The 26,991-nt window shown below is 47.6% G+C and overlaps 1 protein-coding gene across 1 annotated transcript in view; it reads left to right on the top strand.

Moving 5' to 3' along the window:
• LOC135913714 (uncharacterized) overlaps positions 1-21,420 on the top strand; it is a 29,122-nt gene extending 7,702 nt beyond the window's left edge. The window contains exons 5-10 of the mRNA XM_065446311.1: positions 4,679-4,858; positions 11,499-11,636; positions 13,930-13,985; positions 17,833-17,969; positions 18,992-19,119; positions 21,120-21,420. Coding sequence (XP_065302383.1) covers positions 4,679-4,858; positions 11,499-11,636; positions 13,930-13,985; positions 17,833-17,969; positions 18,992-19,119; positions 21,120-21,296 — 816 coding nt within the window. The 3' untranslated portion in view covers positions 21,297-21,420. The remainder of the gene's footprint in view (positions 1-4,678; positions 4,859-11,498; positions 11,637-13,929; positions 13,986-17,832; positions 17,970-18,991; positions 19,120-21,119) is intronic.
• Positions 21,421-26,991: the final 5,571 nt, after the last annotated feature.

Here is a 26,991-nt window from a genome sequence, read left to right as displayed (position 1 = left end):
GCATTCGAAACGCGGCCGCCTGCGCGTGCCAAAACCACTTTCTGATTATGAGGCACGCCGTAGCGGAGGACTCCGGAAATTTCCACCACCTGGGGTTCTTTAACGTGCACCTAAATCTAAGCACACGAGTGTCTTCGCATTTCGCCCCCGTCGAAATGCGGCCGCCGTGGCCGGGATTCGATCCCGCGACAGTTCTTCGCCCAGGGTTGGCGGCTCCCTTAGTCCAGAAAGCTGTTGGGAGTTAAATAATTGACCATTTAGAATTTTCCTTTTACCACCGAGTCTCCGTGGGTACATGTCGATTTGAAATATTAAGCATTCGTGGGGACAATCAAGTTTGTTCACACTGTGCCAGATTGCACGCAGTATTAATAATAATAATAATAATAATAATAATAATAATAATAATAATAATAATAATAATAATAATTGCTTGTTCACAGTCATGCTATCTGCGCCAAGCTGATAACTACAGAAGGTTTAGATTGTCCGGGATACGTCGGAATTCTTTACAAGGGGTCTTTCTTTACGATGGTTTGTAGTTACCGCAACTCTGGTATTTCTACGAATTCGTGTTGTCTTTTGTGCATAATATTTACGTTTCAGCGATGCAGAAGCGCGTAGGCCAGTTGGCATGCCGCGTTGTAAAGAATAATAATAGCGCAATACGCTCAGAGGGCGCTCGAACTGTTTCGTCTCACTGTCTGTCCTGTGTGTTGCGCCATGTAATCCTCGAAAATTATAGTTTACGCTTTAATATTTACCAGAAAAGACGACTCGCACAAGTTGGAGTATAGGCTTCTTTTTCAATAAAATGCGGCTTAGAAATGTCACGCAACTACGCGTCCGAAAAGTCGTCCCACTTGTTTTTCTTTCCGTTCTATGTGATCGGATCCGCGCAGCAATATATTGTCATGCGGGGTGATCATTGTTTTTTTAGTTTTACAGAATTCTTAATATAGGCTGTTGCAGATAATTTTGTAGTCTTTGAGCTGGATTATTAATCGAGGCGCGCACATTACTAAAGCTCGATAAATTCAAAAACGTATTCAACTAATTACCAAAAATTCACTAAGTAACTTTTGAATTAATTACTTTACGGCACCTGTTGCAATTTACGAATTGTAGCCGATGACTTTTCAAGCCGTATCCGCCTGAAATGAATTTCCAGGGTGATGCCCAGTTTGGAGACATGCACCACCAAACTCGCCATCAAAAATGCACTGTTGTTCCACTTACTTCGACAATACGCTCTTTTATGCATTGAAGCCCAAAAGTAACTGGAACGCCCACGTATTTCGTCCCACAATTTGTGAAATAACATCTCGATACTGATGTCATCCTGGAAATTCATTTCAAGTGGATACGTCGTCTTGAAAGCTCACTTGAAGGCTTCAGTTCGTAAATTGCAATATGTACCGTAAAGTAATTAATTAAGAAGTTATTTAGTGAACTTCTGTTAATTATTTGAATTTGTGTTTCGATTTCTCGGACTAGCAATGTCCGCCTCTTCAAGTAATCCAGCTCAATGACAAGAATGAGCCTATCTGCCACAGGCGCTTGTATATAATTTCCATAAAACATAAATATAATCACCCAGTAATATTGTACGGTATGCTATTTACGAACAACAATCACTGCCGCAATGGATACCAGCTTACTCCTAAGAATTATGAGTTACTTCAAGCGACATCTCCTACAGGTGCGCACAAGCGTTTTGGATGGCTCGCTAAGCTAATTTTTCTGTGCGGCTGAAACAAATAGCCTGGTTAAAAAACTAACCGCTTCCGAGCAACTAATAAATTACTCGATAGTTAATCGACCAAATAGTCAAGTTCTGAAAAGTAAACCATTCATCGCGATTTTTGAAGGGGCGTGAAAGACATTATGAGGCCGGTAGTTACAAGTTATTTATATAACTCCCAATTTACATAATGATTCCACATTCCGTAGTTGTCACACCGAAAACATCGAGCTTAAAGGCCTTACATAAACCGCAGGAACCTGACAATATTCACAGAGATCAGGATATTAACTGAAATGGCACGTACGGCAATGACAAACTGCGACAGCACTGAAACAATGCACGAAGCGCAATATGTATGCTTGATGCGTTGGAAAGCAGATGTAACATAATTACGAAGGCTTTAAATTTCCAACTAAGAACAACGGTCTCGCTCTACTCACGCACGCTCCCGATTGTCGGGCAAACGCGAGAAAGCAGCAGGTCTCGTCTTCAGCAAACTCTGAACCGCAATGCCGCGAAAGTCAGCATTTCACCGGTTGCTGAAGTTTCAAGCTGGCACTGCGAGAAAATGGCGTTGCAATGTAGTTACCATGGCCATTCAACGCCTCACAAAAACTCCCTCATAACAAAGCCGAGCAGTACACGTCACCTCAAAGGCGGACGCGCATACTCAATGGCTGACGTCGTGTACTGTGATGCCACTTGTTTATAATTGGGATGCAACCTTGACTTACAATACTACTTCTCCGTTGCGTACGCTTCGCTAAAACTCGGCAACATTTCTGGATCACGGCGCACTTGCGCAGTGTACACACGCGCCGCGGTGAATGTTCCTCTACTGTCAGGTTGTAACGTATGCAAGATAAGCTCAGTGCAACGGCAGTGCACGACCTTATGGCCATTCAACGCCTCACGAAAACTCCCTCATAACTCCGCCGAGCAGCACACGTTAGATCGATGGCGGACGCGCATACTCAATGGCATTACGTCGTGCACTGTGATGCCACTTGTTCATAATTGAAGCGCAACCTTGACTTACAATACTACCGCTCCGTTGCGTACGCTTCGCTAAAACTCGGCAGCATTTCTGGATCGCGGCGCACTTGAACAGTATACGCGCGTCGCGGTGAATGTTCCTCTACTGTCAGGTTGTAACGTATGCAGGATAAGCTCAGTGCAACGGCAGTGCATGACCATATCTAGTGCTTACGCTTCCTAAAAAATTCCTAAGGGTGCGCCGAGCTGCACACGCTCACAGCGTATACACAACTACAAATATTATAAGCCTATACTGTGCTCTAACGTGCTCATAATTGCGGCGCAATGTTGAAGTACAACGTTACCGCTCTGTTACGTCTAGCTAAAACTCGGAAACATTTCTGGATTGCGGTGTGAATTTGACTGACTGCGTGTCAGTGTAGTTATTTCTATGTTGTCAGCATGTCGCATATTATAAGCGCAGTCCAACGAAGTGCTTACGCTTCGTTAAAACGCCCGCACATAAGAAAGTGCCCCGAGCAGCACACGCTCACTGCGTATACACACAACGGCAGCAGTTAGAATGCGGCGCCACTTATTTATACTATAAATGCGATGCAACGTTGACTTATAACGTCGCCGCGGCGTTACACGCCTCCATAAAACTCGGTAACACTTCTGGGACCGCGCACACTGCTTGTATACGACACAGCGGCGGCGAGCGTTCCTACATGTTTCAGCATACCTTTATACAGGGTGAATCGATGGAAGCAGCGCATGACTTATAACATCGCCACGGTGTTACACGCCTCCCTAAAACTCGGTAACACTTCTGGGACCTCGCACACTGCTTATATACGACACAGCGGCGGCGAGCGTTCCTACATGTTTCAGCATCCCTTTATACAGGGTGAATCGATGGAAGCGGCGCATGACTTATAACATCGCCACGGTGTTACACGCCTCCCTAAAACTCGGTAACACTTCTGGGACCTCGCACACTGCTTATATACGACACAGCGGCGGCGAGCGTTCCTACATGTTTCAGCATCCCTTTATACAGGGTGAATCGATGGAAGCAGCGCATGACTTATAACATCGCCACGGTGTTACACGCCTCCCTAAAACTCGGTAACACTTCTGGGACCTCGCACACTGCTTATATACGACACAGCGGCGGCGAGCGTTCCTACATGTTTCAGCATCCCTTTATACAGGGTGAATCGATGGAAGCAGCGCATGACTTATAACATCGCCACGGTGTTACACGCCTCCCTAAAACTCGGTAACACTTCTGGGACCTCGCACACTGCTTATATACGACACAGCGGCGGCGAGCGTTCCTACATGTTTCAGCATCCCTTTATACAGGGTGAATCGATGGAAGCGGCGCATGACTTATAACATCGCCACGGTGTTACACGCCTCCATAAAACTCGGTAACACTTCTGGGACCGCGCACACCGCTTGTATACGACACAGCGGCGGCGAGCGTTCCTACATGCTTCAGCATCCCTATATACAGGGTGAATCGATGGAAGCGGCGCATGACTTATAACATCGCTACGGTGTTACACGCCTCCCTAAAACTCGGTAACACTTCTGGGACCTCGCACACCGCTTGTATACGACACAGCGGCGGCGAGCGTTCCTACATGCTTCAGCATCCCTATATACAGGGTGAATCGATGGAAGCGGCGCATGACTTATAACATCGCTACGGTGTTACACGCCTCCCTAAAACTCGGTAACACTTCTGGGACCGCGCACACCACTTGTATACGACACAGCGACGGCGAGCGTTCCTACATACTTCAGCGTTCCTTCACAGGATGAATCAATGAGAGCAGCGCAGTGTAACGTGAACTCGCGACTTCACCGTGCGGTCACGCTTCGCGAAAACTCCCTAACGATTCCGCGGCTCGTGGCACGCGTGCTCGCTTGCCGCTGCAGGTGGCCGCGGTGCAGAGCTGGGCGGTGCCGACGCAGAAGGACGGTCGTCTGCTCGTGGAAGACCTGGAGTTCCGAGTGAGGCACCATGACTTCCACTGCCCCAAGACCGCTTTGCTGTGCTTGGAGAACACGCACAACGTATGCGGGGGCACCGTGCTCCCCCTCGACTACGTGGAACAGGTTTGTGGATCGAGGCTGCATGTCACCACGCGTGCTCCAGCTGCATGCCAAAAGCGAGCGAACTGTTTAACGGTTATAGACTACAGTGCGATCGTTTTTGGTGATGTCGTTATGCCTGCGCACCGATTGGTTTCACAATTGGATGTGACGAAACGTATCCTTACCGGAGCGTGATTTCAAACGTACTTTAAGTTCCGCAGTTCTAACACAGACACGTCTTCACTATTTTCACTTTGATTGTTTGAGAGCAGTTGTAGATAAAAAAAAACATTTTTAACTCTTTTTGGCTATTACAAGTCGCTGAGTTGTTTATTTCTTCTTATACCTTATGGTGTTGCTGCTACTGTACGCAGTGGTATTTCGTACAAGCGCACATCTTATGAAGTATTCTGTACGTGATCATTGTATTTGGGGTTCCTCAGCCTAGCTCGTAAACTAACACAGATTTATCATTACGGAAATATTTGTTATAAATACTTGTGCTCTTTTACTGCAGCATGTTTTCAATATATATATATATATATATATATATATATATATATATATATATATATATATATATATATATTGTTACGCATGAAGAAAACGAAGACCAGTGAACGTGCTTGCGGTCCCGTGTGGAGGAAAGAAGAAGAGGACGACGCTCAGTGGATAAACCAGCTGACCGCTCTTGCGCTCACCTTCGCGACTTAAAGTAAACGGTCCCCTTCATCCGTAAGGGTTACAAACGGTCTCCTTCGCGCGCAACAAAGTGGTGGAGGTGCGGGGTACCGCTCACAACAACGGAACCATCACTGCCGCAGCTTCGTCGAAGCCGTCGACTTGCCGGCCTCCCGCCATCAGCCGTGACCATCTCCGACATGCCAGAAGAAGGAGCCACTCCGAGGGCAGCGCCTAGCAGTCCACTGCCATACTACCGAGTTCCACCCACCTTCGGAGGCAAAGCGGGGGAAGATGCCGACGAGTGGCTCGTCCACTACAAACGAGTGAGCAAATCCAACGGGTGGGATCCAACCGCTCAGCTCACCAATGTGGTGTTCTCCCTGACCGATACCGCCCTCGTGTGGTATGAGAACCACGAGGACGCGCTTACGACGTGGGAACATTTTGTTGACGAGTTAAAGGCGTGTTTTGGGGACTCAGTCGCCAAAAAGAAGCGTGCGGAGCAGACACTGTCGCAACGGGCGCAGCTACCAGGTGAGACATGCACAACATACATCGAAGAAGTGTTAAAGCTGTGCAAGGTGGTCAATGCTCGCATGTCGGAAGAAGATAAAGTTGGACATTTGCTGAAAGGAGTGGCTGAGGATGTCTACAATTTTCTAATTGGAAAGGAGAGCCTCAGTTCTGTGTCCGACGTCATTCGGCACTGCCGAACTTTTGAAACGCTCAAGATGCGTCGGATTGCGCCAAAGTTTGGTCGGTTGGCAAACGTTACGACGGTTGCCAGCGTGGACACGAGTCCTTGCCTCGACCTTCCTTCGACTATCCGACAGATTGTCCGCGAGGAACTTTCCCGCCGCGAAGGGTTGTTGCATTCGACTGTTGACCACCATGGCGTGTACACGTCGCGAGAGGCTATGACGGCGCAACATTCGGCCCCATGGCAACCGATGGTTACCGCAGCGGCCGTGGAGTACAGCGCAGCCCCACAGTCGAGGATGACAACACGCCCGCCGACTCCGCGCTATGACCAACGCACTCAGCGCACGCCTTCTCGACGTCCGATGCATCCTCGTGACACACGCCACGAACCAACCTACTACACGCGGGAAAATGGTAATATCCGCTTCATCGACGAACGACCAAGGTTTCGACCTCTCCCGGTGTGTTATTCCTGTGGCGTCCCGGGTCATATATCGCGGTTTTGCAACCAGCGTATGACCACGTGGTATGGCCAGCCGTCAGAGTTTTCTCGGCCCTCCGAACGGCCACACGGTGCCCCGTGGCCAGCACACGTATCGTCTGGCGATGAGTATTGGCCGAGCAGCTCCCGGAATCGCTCCCCAGCATCTGACAGAAGTTTGACACCCCCACCGCAACGTCGTGCTCCCCGTTCTCCCTCACCGCTGCGTCGCACCGCGTCCCCTTCGTCACCGGAAAACTAGCTAGCGCGGCCGATGGAGGTGAGGTCGCTGGAGACGTGCTACTGACAGAAATACCTCCTGTGTTGATGCTGAAAAACAAAGTGCGTGTGCTTGTAGATAATGTCCCTGTGATGGCTCTGGTGGACACAGGCGCAACAATTTCGGTCATGAGTGTCTCTTTTAAACACGTGTTAGAGCGAAAGGTTTTGTTTAAATGGGACGAAGATTCAAAGTTCTGTGGAGTGAGTGGTGAGCCGTTGCGACCTATTGGTGTGTGTAGTGCTGACGTATTTTTGGGAGGCCATGTTATTACGACAGAGTTTGTAATTATTCCTCAGTCGACTCATGATGTTATTCTCGGCATGGACTTCTTGCGGGAGTGTGGTGCTACTGTCGACTGCCGCACAGGAAAAGTATTCTTAAGTGGTAGGATTCCATCAGGACTCCTGGAGAACCCTGTAGATCGCGAAATTGCACTGTGTGTTTGTGGTGATACGGTCATACCTGCATCATCTACCGTTTGCGTTCCCGTTGTCTGTTGCGGCGCCGATTCCGACTGCTTCGAAGCTACCGTAGAACCGATGCACTTTAACTGTATGAAGAAGAATGTGTTGGTGCCACATTGTGTGGTGTCGATCAAAGGCGGACGCACTGGCTTATGGACCGTAAACTGTTCTAAGGAGCCCGTTATACTATCAGATGGCATGAAATTAGCCTTCGCCAGGGAACACGCGTCCTTATCAGTGGCTGAACTTACAGATGTGCCGGAAGAACCCGATGGCCACAGTTCGGAAACGGCCCTTTTGTCGATGGTAAATAAATCGCTCAGCACGAGTGAACGCCGAACGTTAGTGGGTGTGCTTTCGAAGCACGTTTCGGTATTCGACTTTGCGCAGAAGGACAGTAAACCTGCAATCCCTGCGTCTCGAACGCGCCATATTATCAACACGGGTTCGGCAAATCCGATTAGACAAAAGCCATATCGTGTTTCACCATCAGAGCGCCAGATTATCAACGAACAAGTGCACGAAATGATGAAAAAGGGAGTCGTACAAGAGTCAGCAAGTCCATGGGCAGCTCCAGTGATTCTTGTTAAAAAAAAAGATGGATCTTGGAGATTTTGCGTCGACTATCGCCGTTTGAATGCTGTAACAAAAAAGGACGTGTACCCACTCCCACGTATTGATGACGCAATAGACTGCCTTCATTCCGCCTCTTACTTTTCCTCAGTAGATTTACGATCCGGCTATTGGCAAATTCCGATGCATCCTGACGACAAGGAGAAGACTGCTTTTGTAACCCCTGACGGGCTCTTCGAATTTAATGTGATGCCATTTGGATTGTGCAACGCTCCGGCAACTTTCGAAAGATTTATGGACACTGTATTGCGTGGCTTGAAATGGAACATCTGCATGTGCTACCTCGACGACGTCGTCATCTTTGGCCGCACCTTCAGCGAACACAACTCGCGTCTAGATATTGTCCTGAACTGCATCAGAAACGCTGGTCTAGTTTTAAACTCTAAGAAATGCCACTTCGGAGACCGCCAAACCCTTGTGCTTGGGCACCTCGTCGACAAGGATGGCATCCGCCCTGATCCCCAGAAAACAGCAGCCGTTGAAGCGTTCACTGCACCGCGCTGTGTCAAGGAGCTCCGTAGTTTTCTGGGGCTTTGTTCCTATTTCCGCCGATTTATTCCTAAATTCGCCGACGTTGCGTATCCGCTGACATGCCTGCTACGAAAGGACACCCCCTTTGAGTGGACTCCGGAGTGCGACTCTTCTTTTCGTCAGTTGAAGTTCCTGCTGACGTCACGACCGGTTCTTCAACACTTCAGTCCTTCAGCTCCGACAGAACTCCACACGGATGCCAGTGGCATAGGTATTGGTGCCGTCCTAGTTCAACGCTACGGTGACCGCGAACACGTGATCGCATATGCAAGCCGCTCATTAAGTCGGCCCGAGCAGAATTACACTGTGACGGAACAAGAATGCCTCGCGGTAATATTTGCGGTTCAGCGGTTTCGTTCTTACCTGTATGGACGCCCCTTTACAGTGGTCACCGACCACCACTCATTGTGTTGGCTTGTGAATCTTCGTGACCCTTGTGGCCGCCTTGCGCGCTGGGCGCTCCGACTGCAAGAATACAGCTTCACCGTCTCTTATAAGAGTGGTCGACGACACGCTGATGCGGACTGTCTCTCGCGTATGCCACTTAGTACTACGGACTGTGACGCCGACGACTTCGATCACCTCGTCGCTTCTGTGTCGCCGCGTTTTCCAGACGTCGACTGCTTCAAAACCGAACAGCGAAAAGACGATAAATTAACACCGCTCTTCACCTCTACGACCGCCTCGACGACTGCAAACCAGTTCTGTGTACGTGATGGACTCCTCTATAAGAAGAACTTTTCCAGCACTGGCGCACGTTTTCTCCTAGTGGTGCCGGAGAGCCTTCGCACAGCGATTCTGAGTGCTATGCACGACGACCCTACGTCTGGCCATCTAGGTTCGGCGAGGACGCTCTACCGGATTCAGGAACGCTTTTATTGGCCTGGAATGCGACAATCTGTTGAGACGTATGTGGCCAGCTGCATGCAGTGTCAGCGCCACAAACGGCCATCTACTGCTCCAGCAGGTCTTCTGCAGCCGATCCCGCCTCCAAGCACGCCTTTCCAACAAGTGGGCATTGACTTCGTAGGCCCATTTCCAAAATCAGCCAAGGGAAACCGTTGGATAGTTGTTTGCGTCGACTACCTCACACGCTATTGCGAGACGGCGGCCGTGCCCTCCGCAACTGCTACTGACGTTTCAACATTCCTGCTGCAATATGTGATCCTGCGACATGGTCCGCCTCGCGTGATCATCAGCGACCGTGGACGACAATTCACAGCAGACGTCGTAGAGGAGCTGCTTCGTTTGTGTGATTCCCAGTTGCGTCACTCGACACCATACCATCCACAAACGAATGGGCTTACGGAGCGCACCAACCGAACAATTGTAAACATGCTATCTATGTACGTTTCATCCGACCACAAGAACTGGGATGACGTACTGCCTTTTATCACGTACGCGTTCAACACCGCCAAGCACGAGACCACCGGCTATAGCCCTTTCTTCCTGCTGTACGCACGGCCACCCCGGTACACCATCGACACTGTTTTCCCCTTCTGCAGTCACGAAAATCCCACTGTCGCCGAGACTCTCTGCCTCGCCGAAGAAGCTCGTCGTATTGCTCGTTTGCGCACTTTGGCATCGCAGGACAGATCAAAAGCACGCTACGACATTCGCCACCGCCCGGTAACCTATCGCCCTGGTGATTTAGTCTGGCTGTGGACTCCAGTACGGAAACGCGGGTTATGCCAAAAGCTTTTGGCCACCTACGATGGACCGTTTGTGATTATTGACAGACTCACGGAAGTCACGTATAACATAGCTCGCCTCATGGCGAGTGGTAGAAGAGCTGCCAAGACACAGGTGGTCCATGTCGCCCGCTTGAAATTGTTCACGTCAAGACACATGGATTGACTCGCCCGGCGGGCTTCGTCTGCGACGAGAGGAATGTTACGCATGAAGAAAACGAAGACCAGTGAACGTGCTTGCGGTCCCGTGTGGAGGAAAGAAGAAGAGGACGACGCTCAGTGGATAAACCAGCTGACCGCTCTTGCGCTCACCTTCGCGACTTAAAGTAAACGGTCCCCTTCATCCGTAAGGGTTACAAACGGTCTCCTTCGCGCGCAACAATATATATGTGTGTGTGTGTGTGTGTGTGTGTGTGTGTGTGTGTGTGTGTGCGTGTGTGTGTGTGTGTGTGTGTGTGTGTGTGTGTGTGTGTGTGTGTGTGCGTGCGTGCGTGCGCGCGTGCGTGCGTGCGTGCGTGTTCACTGATGCATACTTCTGAGTTGGGCTGCAACCTAAGTGCATAGCATGTGTCTCTATGTTTGTACTTATGTATAAAATCCCACCAGCTTGGTCCAATTTGACTGTAGTATACATAAATAAATAAATAAAGACACAAGTATATAAAGTTATGTATTGTAAATCGCGGTTACTTGTGCATAGACATTACAGAAGTAGCTGACACGAAAGTTTCGTCGCTTTTGTTCAATTTATTTGTGCTTTCGATGCAGGTTTCTCAACCTCGAAACCCCAGATAAAAAAAAATACTCGCAACCCTCAGAGCACCCTAACTAATTTACTGCAATAGCTTTTGGGTCATTGCAAGCCAAACGCCGCAAAACGTTGCGCTCGGCCACCTCAGATGTTTTCATTAAGGATCCCTGCCCGATCAGTGCGCCATTGACGGCGTTTCCTGGAAGTTATACGAGGCAGATGTCACAGCATAGGGGCAGTCCGGAATAATTTTGACCACCCGGCGTTTTTTAACGGGCACCTAAAAATCTCGCAGCCACCGCGGCCGTGATCGGAACTTGCGACTTCGAGCTCAGTAGCGCAATGCCATAGCCACTGGGCCTAAAGCGGGTTTGCCTATAGCTGTCTCATCTTTCATGTTGAATTCCCTCCAAACTTGTTCCTGTAAACTCTCAAACGCAGGCCGCTCGGTTCGCGAGAACTCACCAGATCCCGCTGCACATGGACGGCGCCAGAATCATGAACGCGGCGACGTATTTGGGCCTCCCCGTTAAGGACCTTCTCAGGGGTGTCGACACCGTCATGATGTGCATCTCAAAGGTATTTATTTATTTATTTATTTATTTATTTATTTATTTATTTGTGATACCCTCAAGGTACATAATTGTACATTGCAGAGGGGAGGGGCGAGAATACATTCGAAGAGTAAAAAATGCAGAATTAGTTCAAGGAATTTCCAGGGAACAAAAGCAATATGAAAAAAGTAGTAATGCATTCATAACAAATAACAGACTTACATAACATGAAAAATACAGGAAAAATCGATACTCTCGAGCGATTGCTTTGACCCGCCGCGGGAGTTTTAGGTTGCCGTTTTGCAATCGTTGAAGTGGAAATTCTCGTTTAGCGACACATCGGGGGGAAGCACGGGGAGATAAGTTCCGTTTGTCAGGAGTTCCATTTAGGCGAGAGATTGAGCTCGAAGGTACACAAGATGCTCTTTTCAAAAGCAGCGGATATACATTATCGTCAGCAGCAGATAATACGCGCGGAAGAGTCTGATTAGACAAGCTGCTTCTCACAAGGTTCCTACTAGCACGCAGCCGCGGAGCAAATAGCTAGCAGCGCAAAACATAATTACAAAAAAGAAGAGTTATTTAACAAAAAAAAATGCCGTTTCAGTCCAGCAACCGCTTATCGTTAACTCTGATCATGGCGAGAAAACCATATGGAAAACCCGAAAAAGAAAGGCGCTAATAGCGAAGTCCGTCGCGATGCCGCTTTAGATGGCTCAGTTTCATTTTCGAAAATTTTTTGTATTTATTTACACGGAGTTTTAAAAAAAAATGTAGTTCCGTTTAACCAGCTTTCTTTCTTTCTTTCTCTCTTTCTTTCCTTCTCTCTTTCTTTCTTTCTTACCTTCTATCTTTCTTTGCATTGTTTCAATGTAACACCAACCAACTATAAGGCTGCTGTTCCGCTTAAGCGGAATTGCCGCCTAAACGATTTCCGTGTCGTTTACCGAGATTCTACTGTATTTAGAGAGCGAGAGATAGGGACAAAAATTCGTTTGGAGGAAGGCAGAGAGGTTGGCCCTTATCGTCGACACTCCGGCCTTCCTTGAAATGTACGCGAGCGCCAGAGATTAAAGTGGAAGGCACGGTGTGACGCATATACAGATAAGGGACGAACTCAACAAGCGTAAGATTACATTCGGTGACCGACGACTGTGCTCACTGATGTCCTTCCTGATTTGAGTTCAAGTTGCTTGCGCTTCTCAGAAAAATATCGCCCAACAAACTCATGTCTTTTTTTTTCAGTGTTTGGGTTTTCACTATCACACCGTATAAAGCGATGATAACGTATAAACACGATCTACGTCCAGAAAATAAAAAAAAAGCATTTAGAGCGAAGGACGTAACTCACGCAATTCACGCAATTATTTCGTAGACGCAGCGCACGCAAACGCACGCGCATGTAACCTGCACGTGTAAGGGGCTTATATAATTCGCTCAAACTTTATATCAGCTAAATTATTTCAGAGGACGGCAAGAAATGCCAGTCTTGCTGCGCGATTGAGCAGCCCCTTTAGGTTGCCCGGTTTCAATTTCTTCTTCCTTTTCGCGGACATCGTTCATTTCTTACAGTTCTTTTGCGATTATGCGATCGCGGTCACTAGAAGTAGGCTTTCTTCTTGAAAGCTAGCTCCCATGAGAAATTGAAAAGAAGAAAATTGATGAAAAGGCAGATTCTATTTTTTTTTAAACCTGCATTTATTTGGCGTTTTATTTTTTTCTAATGTGACACCAGAAATGCCTACAGCGTATTTCCTGCCCTTGTCGACAAAAGTAGCGAGATACGTTGCGCATTCTTTGTCTATGTACCAAAATTAAACGGCATGTATATAGTGCCACCTTTGCCACAATGAGGTAATTCGTCATGGGCAGCTAAGATGTTACATGATCACGAGGACAGCTGAGTGGTGCGACCTGAGGTAAGGGTCAGTGGCTATGGTAAGGGGATGGGCCAGTGGCTATGGGCCTATGGTATGGTAAGGGCCAGTGGCTATGGCAGTGGTAAGGGCCATTTTTGTGTCTTCAAAGAAAGGTATGTGTGTCCAAAGGAAGAAAGGTCCGCGTTTCACTTCGCGCTAGAAGCCAAAATCATGTTACCGTACCAACTCGCCCAACTGTCTATCCTTTTGTTTGCAAAGTCTTGGACATATTTGGGGCATGCGGCAAAGCAGACCTTTAGGACTTCCGAAAGGGTGTAACCGAGCTACTCCCCGATACGATACAGCCTCGCTGTCGCTGGCGCATGAGTTGCTCGAATTGGCGTTATGTAGGTCTGCTCAATTTTTCGCTAAACGGTCAGCTTTTCGGATTTGTTCCAGGGCCTCGCCTGTCCCATAGGATCCCTGGTGGCCGGCCCGAAGGATTTCATCGACAAGTAAGTATCGTCTTCCGTGGAAACTTCTGGAAGAGGCGTGTCTCCGCGATGATGCGTGTATACAACGTTAGTTGCGCAGTAACCCCAAACGCATTTAGCTGGGACGCTTCTGTCACGATACACGGGGACGGAGAAATCGTTTCGAAGGCAAGGTCACTTTTGCTGGCTCCTTACGGGTTTGGTGTATGTGGGATCTGGCTATCTCTATATGTGTGCGACCTCTTAGCAAAACGAGAAGAAGAAGAAACTTTAGTAAAGAATAGTCCGGCAGAGCGCAATTTTTTTTATGAATCGTTGAAAACAATTTGTAAAATTTTGTAAATGATTGTAAAGATGTTGTAAGAGTCAATGTTGATTTCACTTTATTTTCGTTCAACACTGTTTTTGCCCACTCCTGCAATAGCCCTCCTATGGGGCTGCAGTATGTACAAATAAATAAATAAATAAATAAATAAATAAATAAATAAATAAATAAATAAATAAATAAATTTCGTTGCTTTGGAACGTTGTGGAATAGCAGTCACGTAAGGTGTCAAAATGTAGTTTTCAACGAGATGAGAAGCGAGAACTAGTCACCGAGTAGGTAACATTAACGCTACGGGGCGCTATTAGCACCAATATAGTAAACAATAATTAACCATGTTGTGCCATAGACTGCGCTATCGTGAGGACCGGCTCATCTGGCCTCTTGGCCCCCCAACCCCATCTCACCCCCCCTCAAAAAAAAAAAACTGAACAAACAAAAGTGTGTAAAACAAAGTCGACGCGAAAGAAGACGATGTCGACGTACATGCGCGTGAAAAAAAGTGAATAAAATAATTGACACGAGTTCAAAAAAGTAGAGCGTCGGGAAATAAGCGTAAAGTGTGACAATGGAACGAAAAAAAATATGAAAATAATGTAAAAATATTATGCAATTATACAATACATCATCACATTTATAGTGCTTCCAATATTAGTACATATGGATACACGTGTCATGTACGTCGACCTTGCCTTCTTTCGCGTCGACTTTGGTTGACACGTCTTTCTATGTTTTGTTTTTTTCTTTTTGTCGGCAACTATACTGCACCGAATTTTATTAGTCCGTTTGCACCTAAACGAAAAAAAAAAGTAGAAGGTGACAAGAATGTTAAAGATTACACTGTCGTTAAAATGTAGAAGACTGCATCAGTTCAAACTTGAAAAAAACAACACAGGTCAATTATTCGACTTCAGAAAAAAAAAACACAATACGGTGCACAAAGTTGTAAACCTAATGCAGCTGTTGTAAATTTGAGTAAACGAAATACAAAAGCGGAGTCACAGAGCGATACTATTCGCAGGAGAACATTTCCCGGCTTTTATAATTGCACATTCACTTGCGAAACCAAGCCGCTAGCTGGACAACTTCAGGGTGGGTGTTAAGGAATTCCGGTTACCAGGGTTGCCTCTCTGGTACCAGGTCCCATTTTTTTTTTCCCTTGAGTACATCAGAACGCTTGTCTCACGCATGGGATGGCGAACGCAAGTTGCTATTTGAAGCGAGGATGATCGTCAAGTACGGCCCCCCTCTCAATCGCATCGATCCTCAACGCACCTAACTACAGCGTCTCCCGGGGCGCCTTGGTAAGCAAGTTGACGGCGACGGTCAACAGTTAAGACCTTACGTAGCCTGCGACAGCAGCTTCTTTATTGTTATATGGACAACAATGCAAGCGAATTTTTTGCCGTCGCCGTGATGTTCGACATATAACGTTGTTGTTTAAGATCGGGCAGTTCCGTTCACTACTGCGTAACGAAGTGCAAACTACACGATGGTATACTGAGCACGCACCGACCCACTGTCGCCGCTATACCACCGCGCGGCTAGTCGCAAGGCCGTCGCCGTGATGTTCGATATATAACGCTGTTGTTGTTTAAGATCGGGCAGTTCAGTTCACCACTGCGTAACGAAGTGCAAACTGCGTACTCTATGACATTGAACACGTGCTGACTCACTGTCGCCGCTGCACCACCGCGCAACCAGCAGCAAGGACTCCACCTGGTGCTACGAGGACAAACACGGGCGTGTAATTTTCCGGGGCCCTGAGGCTAGAATGAGTGCGGGACCTAATCCGAGCCACGAAGGCCCTGTTCTCATAGTTACATACTAGTCGGTCTCATAGACATTGTTTCATCTGTTGTTAGACCTCTGGGCGTTACTTATATCTATTTTATTTAATTGTTTATTTCTTTCTCTTATTAATTAATTTATTTATTTATTTATTTATTTATTTATTTATTCCCTGGCGAAACGTTCCTTATGCAGTCCAATAATTCCTCATGTGTTGCGTACAATTCTTACTGAAGACATATGCAATTTATATGGAATTTTTATAACGTATGGAATCTCGCTCAAGAGATAGGATCGAATTCGCTGAACTGACAAAACTGATCAACAAGGAGAAAGTAAGGTATATTCGAATTTATAACGTAGGATATATTGAGGAAGTAGTAAAAGAATGGTCGCCGCATGAAATCAGTGAGAAGAAAACCTGGCATAGGATAAAGCAAGGCGCATGCACTGAAAGATAACCAGGGTAACGTACGTCATCAGCAATTTCAATCACATAGTAAAAGCAGCAGCAGCATTTTATACTGAGCTGCACAGTATCCAGAGCAGCCACGCTACCTTCATTCGAAGTAGTGATGAACATGATACAGAGGTTCCTTCTATAACTACCGGTGAAGTTTGAAGGGCATTGCAAGACATTAGCCGGGGAAAAGCGGTAGGAGAAGATGGAATAACAGCCGTTGTAATCAAAGATGAACGAGATATCATGCTTGAAAAGCTTGCGGCCCTTTATACGCAATGCCTCACAACTTCAAGTCTACTAGAGAGCTGGAATAATGCCAACATTATCCTAATCCGTAAGAAGGGAGACGTTAAGGAATTGAAGAATCATAGGCCCATCAGCAGGCTTTCAGTGTTGTATAAAATATTCACCAAGATAATTTGCAATAGAATAAGGGCAACACTGGACTTTAACCAACCAAGGGAACAGGCTGGCTTCAGGAAGAGATACTCTACAATGGCTCAGATCCATGTGATCATTCAGGTAATCGAGAAATCCGCCGAGTACAATCAACCTCTCCATATGGCTTTCATAGATTATGGAAGTGCATTTGATTTACTAAAGCTGCCAGCAGTCATAGAGGAACTGCGTAATCAAGGAGTACAGATCGCTTACGTAAATCTCTTGTAAAATATCTACAGAGACTCCACAACTACCTCAATTCTCCACAAGAAAAGTAGAAAGATACCTATAAAGAAAAGGGTCAGAGAAGGAGACACTATCTATCTATCTATCTATCTATCTATCTATCTATCTATCTATCTATCTATCTATCTATCTATCTATCTATCTATCTATCTATCTATCTATCTATCTATCTATCTATCTATCTATCTATCTATCTATCTATCTATCTATCTATCTATCTATCTATCTATCTATCTATCTATCTATCTATCTATCTATCTATCTATCTATCTATCTATCTATCTATCTATCTATCTATCTATCTATCTATCTATCTATCTATCTATCTATCTATCTATCTATTCTGTGTTTTCCTTCTAGTCCTAGATTACTCTCTTCTCCATGTCATCTCGAACTCATCTGAAGTAGCAAGCCCTACGTAGCAGATCTGACATTTTCAGCTTTCATTAGTACCCTTGCTCTCTCTCTCGTACCAGAGCGAACAATGTATTACACGAATTATATGAATGAATGAATGAATGAATGAATGAATGAATGAATGAATGAATGAATGAATGAATGAATGAATGAATGAATGAATGACGCTTCTCCCCTTCGTGCAGGGTGTCCCGAGTGCGCAAGTGCCTGGGCGGCGGCATGCGCCAGGCGGGCATCGTGGCCGCGGCGGGCCTCGTCTCCCTCGAGACCATCGTGCCCAGGCTGCACGAGGACCACGAGAACACGCAGAGGCTCGCCAGGGGTGCGTCGTGTGTTTATACGCACTCACCGAGCTCCCCGATCCCCCGCACGTTCCTCGGCAAATGTGAACCGTTACAGCGAAGCCGGTCGCTGCGAAAACACCCCTGCGGAAACACCCGTGCGAAAACACATGTGCGAAAAAATGCGAAAACACCCGTGTAGTTATATTTAGGTGCGCATTACAGAACTACCAGTAGTAAAAAAAAAAAAATTCCAGCGTGCCTCATAATCAGATCGTGGTTTTGGCACGTAAAACCTCATTTTCAATTTTTTAACGTGAAATAAAATAAATAGGCAAATAACAATACTGAAATTTACGAAAGCTTTAGTGTATCTTTCTAAAAGCTTCGTTTCGATCTTACAGTGAGAATCTAGTATTCCTGAAACTCACTGAAAATTCTTCTTCTTCTTAGTAATTTGGGAGAGGTAGAAGAAGAAGAATTTTCAGTGAGTTTCCGGAATACTAGATGGTACATGAACACATCTATACTGGCCTTCCCAAGTCTCATCGTAGAGAGGGCTTCTACAAAACGGGGTACCTTACTTAATGACGGAGGATGTACACAATTTTTTTTTATATCCACTGCACCTTCTCGTAACGTTGACATGGTGTACTGTGCGGTGCACTGTTAAAGGGGAGCCCTTCATCAGGCTACCCTCACTTTGCTGGCGCTGCAGCTGAGGCGATACGTCAATGTACTGTACAAGTGTGTATGAGGTGCCAGCGCCTCTAACCTCAAATAATGTTCTGCAAAGTCGGGTGCTTGCGTACTCTCGCCAGAGAGAAAAATTCACGCAGGTCAGATACACTCAGGTAATTGTTCCCCTTAACAGTGTGTAACTACGCCGCTGCCTTTATTTAAGACGTCTAAAAGACGTCTATAAGCCGTTTTCTAAGACGTTTTAAGACGTCTAAACTAGAATGATCCCCTGTGTTGGAGCTGCGGTCCGCTCTGCCGTCACATCATACGCTAGACGGACGCTATTGACGCGAGGTGTCTGTCCGTGCAACGTTTTGCGCAGGCGTCTGTTTGAAAGGCAACCCGTACATGAGCATGGACTTGGAGACGGTGCAGACCAACATGGCAGTCTACGACTTCCACGACATCAGTCGGCTGTCGCCCGTCACCTTCTGCGAGCGCCTCGGAAAGGTTAGTACATATCTTCCTAACGCGGATTTATGCCGTATATACGTGCAGTCGACCACAAGAGTTTGCGGACCTAGCGATCTCGGAAAACGCTGAACTTCCGGGCAGCCTGTAACAGTAGCCATGTAAAACCAGGACGTCACAAGGTTGTTCGCTTATGCAGACAAACCTCGCTACAACGAAGCGGGACATAACAAAATAATGGATAGAACGAAGTGAGATTCCCCTTGAAATCCCTGTAGGGATTGATATTGCAGTACATATGCGATCATTGATATAGGGATGTAACGCATATACCAAAGTAATTTAAAGCTCTCTCTTCAATTTCGTTACAACGAGGTTTTGCCGTACCCAATCACCTGCACTCATTCAAATTCGCTCACACTCACGAGCATTCGGCCACCGTTCTTCGCGTCCACTTATAATCACCTTCACCGACTCACGTTCGTACTCGCGTATATAACACTCACGTCCACTCACATCCTTCGTCAATCACTCTTAACGCTCTAGCTAATGACTGTGAAATGAGCGTGAGTCAGCGTGCCGAGCTACGGCTCCGTCAAGGCTGTGTGGCTGCCCCCCCCCCTCCTTTACCGAGGCGCCTATGTCCGAGCTGACACTTCATTTGTTCTATTCTACAGTGTCAGCGTTGGGCCCGATGAACTGAGCGTCTTTCCGTGAGCACGCAAGGCCGCAAATTTTAGTGTCGATTCTTTCGTGCAAAAGTCACAATGCTGCGACATACGTGTCGCGTAAGTCTACGAGCTTGCTGTACGCTGTTAATTGGTTAACCCAGTATGCTATGTGTGTGTGTGTGTGTGTGTGTACTTGCATTTCGCGTGCTATAGACTGTGAAGCTGCGAACCTCTGTATGGTGTTATCGGACAATTCACGTGTTTACTTGTGCCGAGAACATGTTTTATGTTCATGTGACTCCCTACGAACTTGCAGAAATTTGTGGTCGTGCTATCCAACTATATTCGCTGTATTTCCGTCACTTTGTTGTGGTTTAATTTTGTCCACCGTGCGACGAGAAGTTGCCAGTGCCCACCGAAAACCGCCAACCTCCGCGATTACATAACGTCGATTAAATTTAAAAGAAAAACCTCTACAGATAAGTCTGGCAACCGATACATCAAAGAGAGCGAAACTCTATAAGAGACTTCTTACATTCTTCAGAAGTATCCGTTTGCTGGCTATCGGCCTCCCGCCTACGCAGCACAAGGTTGCAGCGATTGAAGCTGACGCCGTGTTGCTACAACGCAGTAAGTCTGCGAGCACTGCAGACCGATTACACCCTTAAAACACACTTACGGGGGCAAATCGGTCAACAACTCCCGCCATTACACCAATAAAGGCTGTGAGAGCAGGAGTTATTGACTAGAACCGTTACACCACAAAGGGTATAAAGGAGGAAGCTGCTGACTGAAACCTTACACCATAAAGGGTGTAACGGTTCGAGTACATAAGAAAGCACCCTTAGAGAAGGTGCAAATCGGCTTACAGCATGGGAGCCGTCACTGGAAAGAACAGCCAGCTAGCTTTATGGCGACCGCTCGCACAGAGGTCGCGTTGCAGCAACATGGCTCCATCTTTCAACGTTTCTGCTGTGCCAGTATGCACATATAAGTTGTACATTCGAATGAGGTAAACGTCGCGTAACTTTTATAACCATTACTGATTACGTTTCGAAGCGAGCTCGTGTCTCCGGCACACACTGCGTTATATACGTTTACATGTGATATCGATCACACCGCCGCACGCCAGCAGTAACCACGCCACGAAAACAGTTGCGGAATTTCCCTTTAACAGGCTCCGCTGTAAAAAAAAGCTCATTTTTTTGTTGTCTTCAGTGTCACGGCTTTGGAACGCAGCATAGCGTGCAGTATAACCAAAAAGATTAGTACCGACACTACTGGAATCCTCTCTATCTCGCTAAGTGTGCACTACACGAAGTGCCAAAAGAGCTGCGATCATCCTTCTTGTGACGTCACCCGCCGCAGGTGACGCAGAGGGAGTACGAGGACCTCCAGCAGGCCGTCACGGTGAAGATGATTCCCATCAGCCACAGCAAGGCCCGCGCCGTGCTCCACAACGACGTGAACTCGGACGACGTGGACGCCGCCGTGGTCAAGATACGCTACGTCATCGAAGAACTGTGCCGGTCCGCCGGGGCCTAGGTGGACATTGCGCGGTGTCGCACGCGCGGGACGCGGCGGGCGGAGTAACGTATGCGCATGCGCAGAGTCGACGGAAAGCCTCCCTGTATAGTCTTCGCAGTAAACGCCGACCAATTATACGAAAGTGATGTGTGTCTGCGTTTTTCCTTGCAAATGAGTATACTTGTTTCTTCTTTTTGGTGCGATGGCTACTATACGAACACTCCAGGGGCATTTCTGTCGTCGGCGTGTAAATTCTGTGTCTCTCCCAAAGCAGACTTAAACCACATCATGTGGGGCTGCCCTAAGCGCCCCCTTTCCTCAAGCAATTAATATCTAGTGAGGAGCAGTGGGAGGCTGCCTTGCGCAGCTCCAGGCCCGATCTTCAGGAGGCCATCCTGGAGTGGGCCGAGAGGATAGAGGAGGCCTACTTCAAGTAGATCCTCCCCCACCCTTTATTCCATTGCCCCCTTCCCATTAAAGAGGGATAAATAAAGTTTTTCATCATCATCATCATCGCCGTGAGGTTCCGCATGAAGTCCCAATTGCGATGACGTCGCGCGCCCTACGTATGCTGCGAGTGCGAGTGAAAACGGGCGAGGATCAGCAGAGAAGGATGGTGGCTCGAGCTCGCGCGCGCAAGGGAAGGCGGCGGGGAGGAAGCGCGCCGTCTTGCGTCGCGCGCGAGGCTGCAGGGGGGTGTTCTACTCCGGCGGCGATCCCGCCGTGGTTGCTCAGTGGCTATGGTGTTGGGCTGCTGAGCACGAGGTCGCGGGACCGAATCCCGGCCACGGCGGCCGCATTTCGATGGGGGCGAAATGCGAAAACCACCCGTGTGCTTAGATTTAGGTGCACGTTAAAGAACCCCAGGTGGTCGAAATTTCCGGAGTCCTCCACTACGGCGTGCCTCATAATCAGAAAGTGGTTTTGGCACGTAAAACCCCAAATATTATTATTATTATTACTCCGGCGGCGGCGCCGTATGGCACGGCCGAGCGTGTACCCTGCCTTGAAATCACGTGCGGCGAGCCTGCAGTCTAGGAGATCCGATGGCTGATGGCTCCGTCTGCGCCGTGTTTTCGCCGCTTAGTAATAGCGCTGAAGCGAGAAGCAAATCGATGGGCAATTCGCTCGCTACTGCTGCCGCTCATTCTCCCGCTAGCGTTTTGACAGCGAGTGTGCGCGGTCATCGAGAGAGATGTGTTCATGTTTGCCTGTGCCCACGTGACCACCATGCTTGTTAACCAAGTTCGCAAACGAAGGTTTACAAGTTTATACATCTGATAAAACTATACTATCCTTCGACTTCGTGTATCCTTTGGACGATACTGTCACATTAAAAAAAAAGAAGCTAAATCCTCTGTAGGTGCCAATCAACTTTCTCCATTGAAAATTTCTTGTATCTAAAGAACCATGAAAATTTAGCGTACCACAGCAGGACAAATTAATAATTTTCCACTGTTCAGTGAGTTTTGCAGTTCACAGAATTAAAGCGACGCCCCCATCCCCCCCCCCCCCCCTTACGCAAAACCCTAAGTAACTTTCGAGTGATAAAGTATTCTTTGAAAACTCCACTGTCGTTAATTTCGCGGTAATAGAGAGTTTTAGGTTAGGGGACGCAAGCGGCTTGCGTACTCGACAAGGGGAGACGGTAGTGCGCATGCGCACACCCAGACGTAGGTTTCTACGCACGCGCAGTACCGTGGCCCCTAGTTCTTGCGTACGGGAGCCGCTTGCGTCCACTAACCTAAAACTCGCTATTTTAGCCAGTTCTCGCAGAAGGAAAGAAAAGGAATGCGCTATATGCTGCAGGCTTGCACGCTGGCTCCTTTGCACCAGCAGATATAGCATCGTCGTTTAAAATACAGTGTTGCTTGCTCTATAGTTGAGGTCCGCAGCGTCACACAGTGGTGCCACCAGCACGTCATATGTGGTGTTCCGGTATTTGGCAAATTGTACAGCGCGTTTAGTGACAAGGCATTTAAAATGAATAGCTTTTGCTTGCCGCTTTCGGCCGTGTTCGTGGGTGTTAGTGGTCGGCGGTCTGTGGTCGATGCTCGGTGATCGGACTTGCGGCGAGGGCAAGCTCCGAGCAACATACAGGGCGCGATCTTGTACGCGTTCCAAAATAGAACGGAGGCGGTTCGTTCCACCGAGCCAAATACGATTCGTCAATATGAACCGAACGCCATGACATCAATTGTGACGTGATATCTGCTGTCAATCATTCCGTGTCGTCTGCTATCGGACGAACGGAACAGAGCATACCGCCTATTTCATGACGTAAAGAACGAACCACCTCCGTTCTGTTTTGGAACGCGTACAAGATCGCACCCATAATGCCTGCTTTCGGGCAATATAGTCGTGGAAAGGGTGCGCGGGGGGGGGGAGAGGGAGGGTTGTCGCTTGCTCGTTCGTCGGGCTACTTCAATTGCTTACATTGAAAATAGTCGTCGATGGTTTCCGCCCGTAATTCTTTAACCACTTCGTTTGATTTGAGGGTGACATGTAAAAGGAAATCGTATATATGTAGTTAGAGAGCTTTGGCTTGCGCGTATAAACTTTTCCGGAGTACCGGAGACGGGGACGACTGCGACAGCGCCGGTGGCGACTTCTCGTGGCGCTTTGTCGAACCACTATACGCGTTCGAGAAACGTTTCCTTTTGTTGTTGTTACTAGTACACAAGTTACTAGTATTGCAAGATAACTGTCGTCTGAATGAAACCGTACTACGACAGACCGCAACTGCTTCCGCCTACAAGCATATAGCGAATGACAGCCTAGAAACCACTGCCTTCCGTATGAGCATCGGGACGACGAACTCTCAGAAGGGGGACAATGACGCAAGATGCTTTCAAATCACTCACGCCAGCCCGTCCAGTTGTTTACTGCTACCTGCGAAAGATAGCGGCAGTGATGCGGGCAACACGGGCTAACAGGGAACATGCGATTGATGCAACGGGTCATCAGCGCGGCGCAAGAGTAAAGAAGGGATGGAACACTGGCGAAAAAGATTGTATGCGTGAGACTCTCGCTTAGCTTTATTCGCGTAAGTATGGTGGGGAATGATTAAAGGGTCTAGCGCAAGTTACGTTAAGTCACGTGACAGCCTTTTCCTCGCGTTGGACATGCGCGACTTGCATACCATCGCAGCGCTTGCTCGAAACCCACTCGTTTGGTGTCGTATTGTTAGTAACCACGCATGGGCTAGCGAAAGATACGCGAGATCACGTGAGAGTCTTTACCACGTGGTTTGACGCTCGCTGGTACCATTACGTATTTTTTGAGTTTCGCGTTCGTTTGATATCCAAGTCTGCATGGTTGGGAATCACCCATGGGCTCGCGAAAGTTAGGTGATGTCACGTGACTTCTTCACGTAGATATGTATCCCAACTGCGGCCAGTCGCTTTTTTTTTGATCCACTTTCATCGCCATTCATCGACCATTTCTTCAGATAAACTAAGGACTTCAATTCCCGTTATGTGGTCCTTGGTGACACTGTTTGTAGGGTCCTTCATCATCATCACCATCATCATCACGATCATCATCATCAGCCTGGTTACGCCCACTGCAGGGCAAAGGCCTCTCCCATACTTCCCCAACTACCCCGGTCATGTACTAATTGTGGCCATGTTGTCCCTGCAAACTTCTTAATTTCATCCGCCCACCTAACTTCCTGCCACCCCCTGCTACGCTTCCCTTGGAATCCAACTCGTAAACCTTAATGACGATCGGTTATCTTCCCTCCTAATTACATGCCCTGCCCATGCCCATTTCTTTTTCTTGATTTCAACTAAGATGTCATCAACTCGCGTTTGTTCCCTTACCCAATCAGCTCTCTTCTTATCCCTAAACGTTACACCCACCATTGTTCTTTCCATAGCTCGTGGTGTCGTCCTCAATTTAAGTAGAACCCTTTTCGTAAGCCTCCAGGTTTCTTCCCCGTAGGTGAGTACTGGTAGGACACAGCTCTTATACACTTTTCTCTTGAGGGATAATGGCAAGCTGCTCTTCATGATCTGAGAATGCCTGCCAAACGCACCACAGCCCATTCTTATTCTTCTTATTTCCGTCTCCTGATCCGGATTTGCGGTCAGTACCTGCTCTATGCATAGATGTATTCCCTTACCACTTCCGGTGCCTCGTCACAACACTCGACAAAGCATTTTCCATTGTGCATCCTGGTAGCCGGAGGGTATGTATTTTCACGATACACTCGAAACGTATCTTTTCTCAAAGATGTCACGAGAGGAAAACGATTGGCTTTCGCACATACATGACGCACCTTAAAGAAAAAAAAAGTTGTCTTTTATTACGTATTACAATACATTACAGTACAATTTACGTATCACAATATACGTGGACCCCAACCTCTTGGAAAAATTGCAAAAATCGTGCTATTGCCTAAGAATATGTCTTGGACAACATTCGGCCAATTGCCCCTACTTAGAAACTAGTCCAAATTCTAGAAAAAGTAATCAACGTCCGGCTCAACGACTTCATTTCTCAGGGTCTTCTGAGCTCGAGACAGATAGGATTTAAGCCTCAATGTTCCATATGGTTAGCTCACGTTGATTTAGAAAGCCGCATTCGACTTGCAGGACTATATGGATATGTATCAACATTGGTAACTTTAGATATTGCAAAAGCTTATGACAGCGCCGAACATGGAATTTGAATTTCTAAATTAGTAAGATGTGCTTTTCCAGACCATTTAGTGGCCTGGATACAAGAGCTCCTTTCGGGTACAGAATTCTTTTGTGTCAAGCATGAAGTGACATCGGGTACCTATATAAACAGACGGGAGGCGTACCACAGGGATGAGTTCTTTCACAACTTGTGTTTAATATTTTGTTGTCTTGTGTCCCAGTTCATCAGGATGTGCAACTCAATCTGTATGCTGATGACATTGCATTTTTCTCATCATCACGGGATATCAATACGTTATACGAAATTTTGAAATCATACTTGCCTTAACTAGAGTCCAGGCTGGACGGACTGTCCTTTTCGCTTAACGTCAAGAAATGCAAGAGACTTCTGTTTCCATTGTCAAATCCCGTTTTCATTTCTCTGCATTACTGAAATGAACCGATAACGCAAGTTGCAGCCTTGAAGCACTTAGGGATAAGTTATGATGGTAAGCTAAACTGGCAGCAACAAATCGAATCAAATGCTAGGAAAGAGGAACGTGCCAGGGCATTGTTGCGCAGGTTCAGCAATAAAAAATTGGAGGACGCTTAAGCTTCGCCTTCAAGAGTGGGACGCGACAGCGTTCCCGTCGACCCGCCAAGGGGTATAAGACAATGCGCTACGGCACAGCGATCACTTACGATGCGCCCCGCATCGGACTTAGCGCCCACCTATCACGCGGTGAGCGTCGAGCAACGCAGCGTTCGGCGCGGCAACGAAACGTGCGCCTGAGCGAACGGAACGAACCAAAGAACTCGGTGTCTCGGAGGGGAAACGGTCTACGCCAGCCAAACGTCGTGATCGGCACGGGCAGAGAGATAGATAGTAATCTAAAGAAAGGAACGGCGCTTGATTCTGCAACCGGGAGCACGGCGAAGCGTCGTCAGGGGAGAGGGAGTCCCGCGACGCGCCTGGCAGCGGTCCCAATGCGCGCGCGGCGCGCCTCCTGTCGGGGCAGCGCCGTACATTGAGAGGAGGGGGTCTTCTGTGTTTGCCGCAAGATGGCTCTGCGTGTGCGGAAAGCGCA

The sequence above is a fragment of the Dermacentor albipictus genome, chromosome 8 (genome assembly GCF_038994185.2).
Source record: "Dermacentor albipictus isolate Rhodes 1998 colony chromosome 8, USDA_Dalb.pri_finalv2, whole genome shotgun sequence".
Taxonomy (NCBI): Eukaryota; Metazoa; Arthropoda; class Arachnida; order Ixodida; family Ixodidae; genus Dermacentor; species Dermacentor albipictus.
This window is presented reverse-complemented; position numbering and strand designations above follow the sequence as displayed.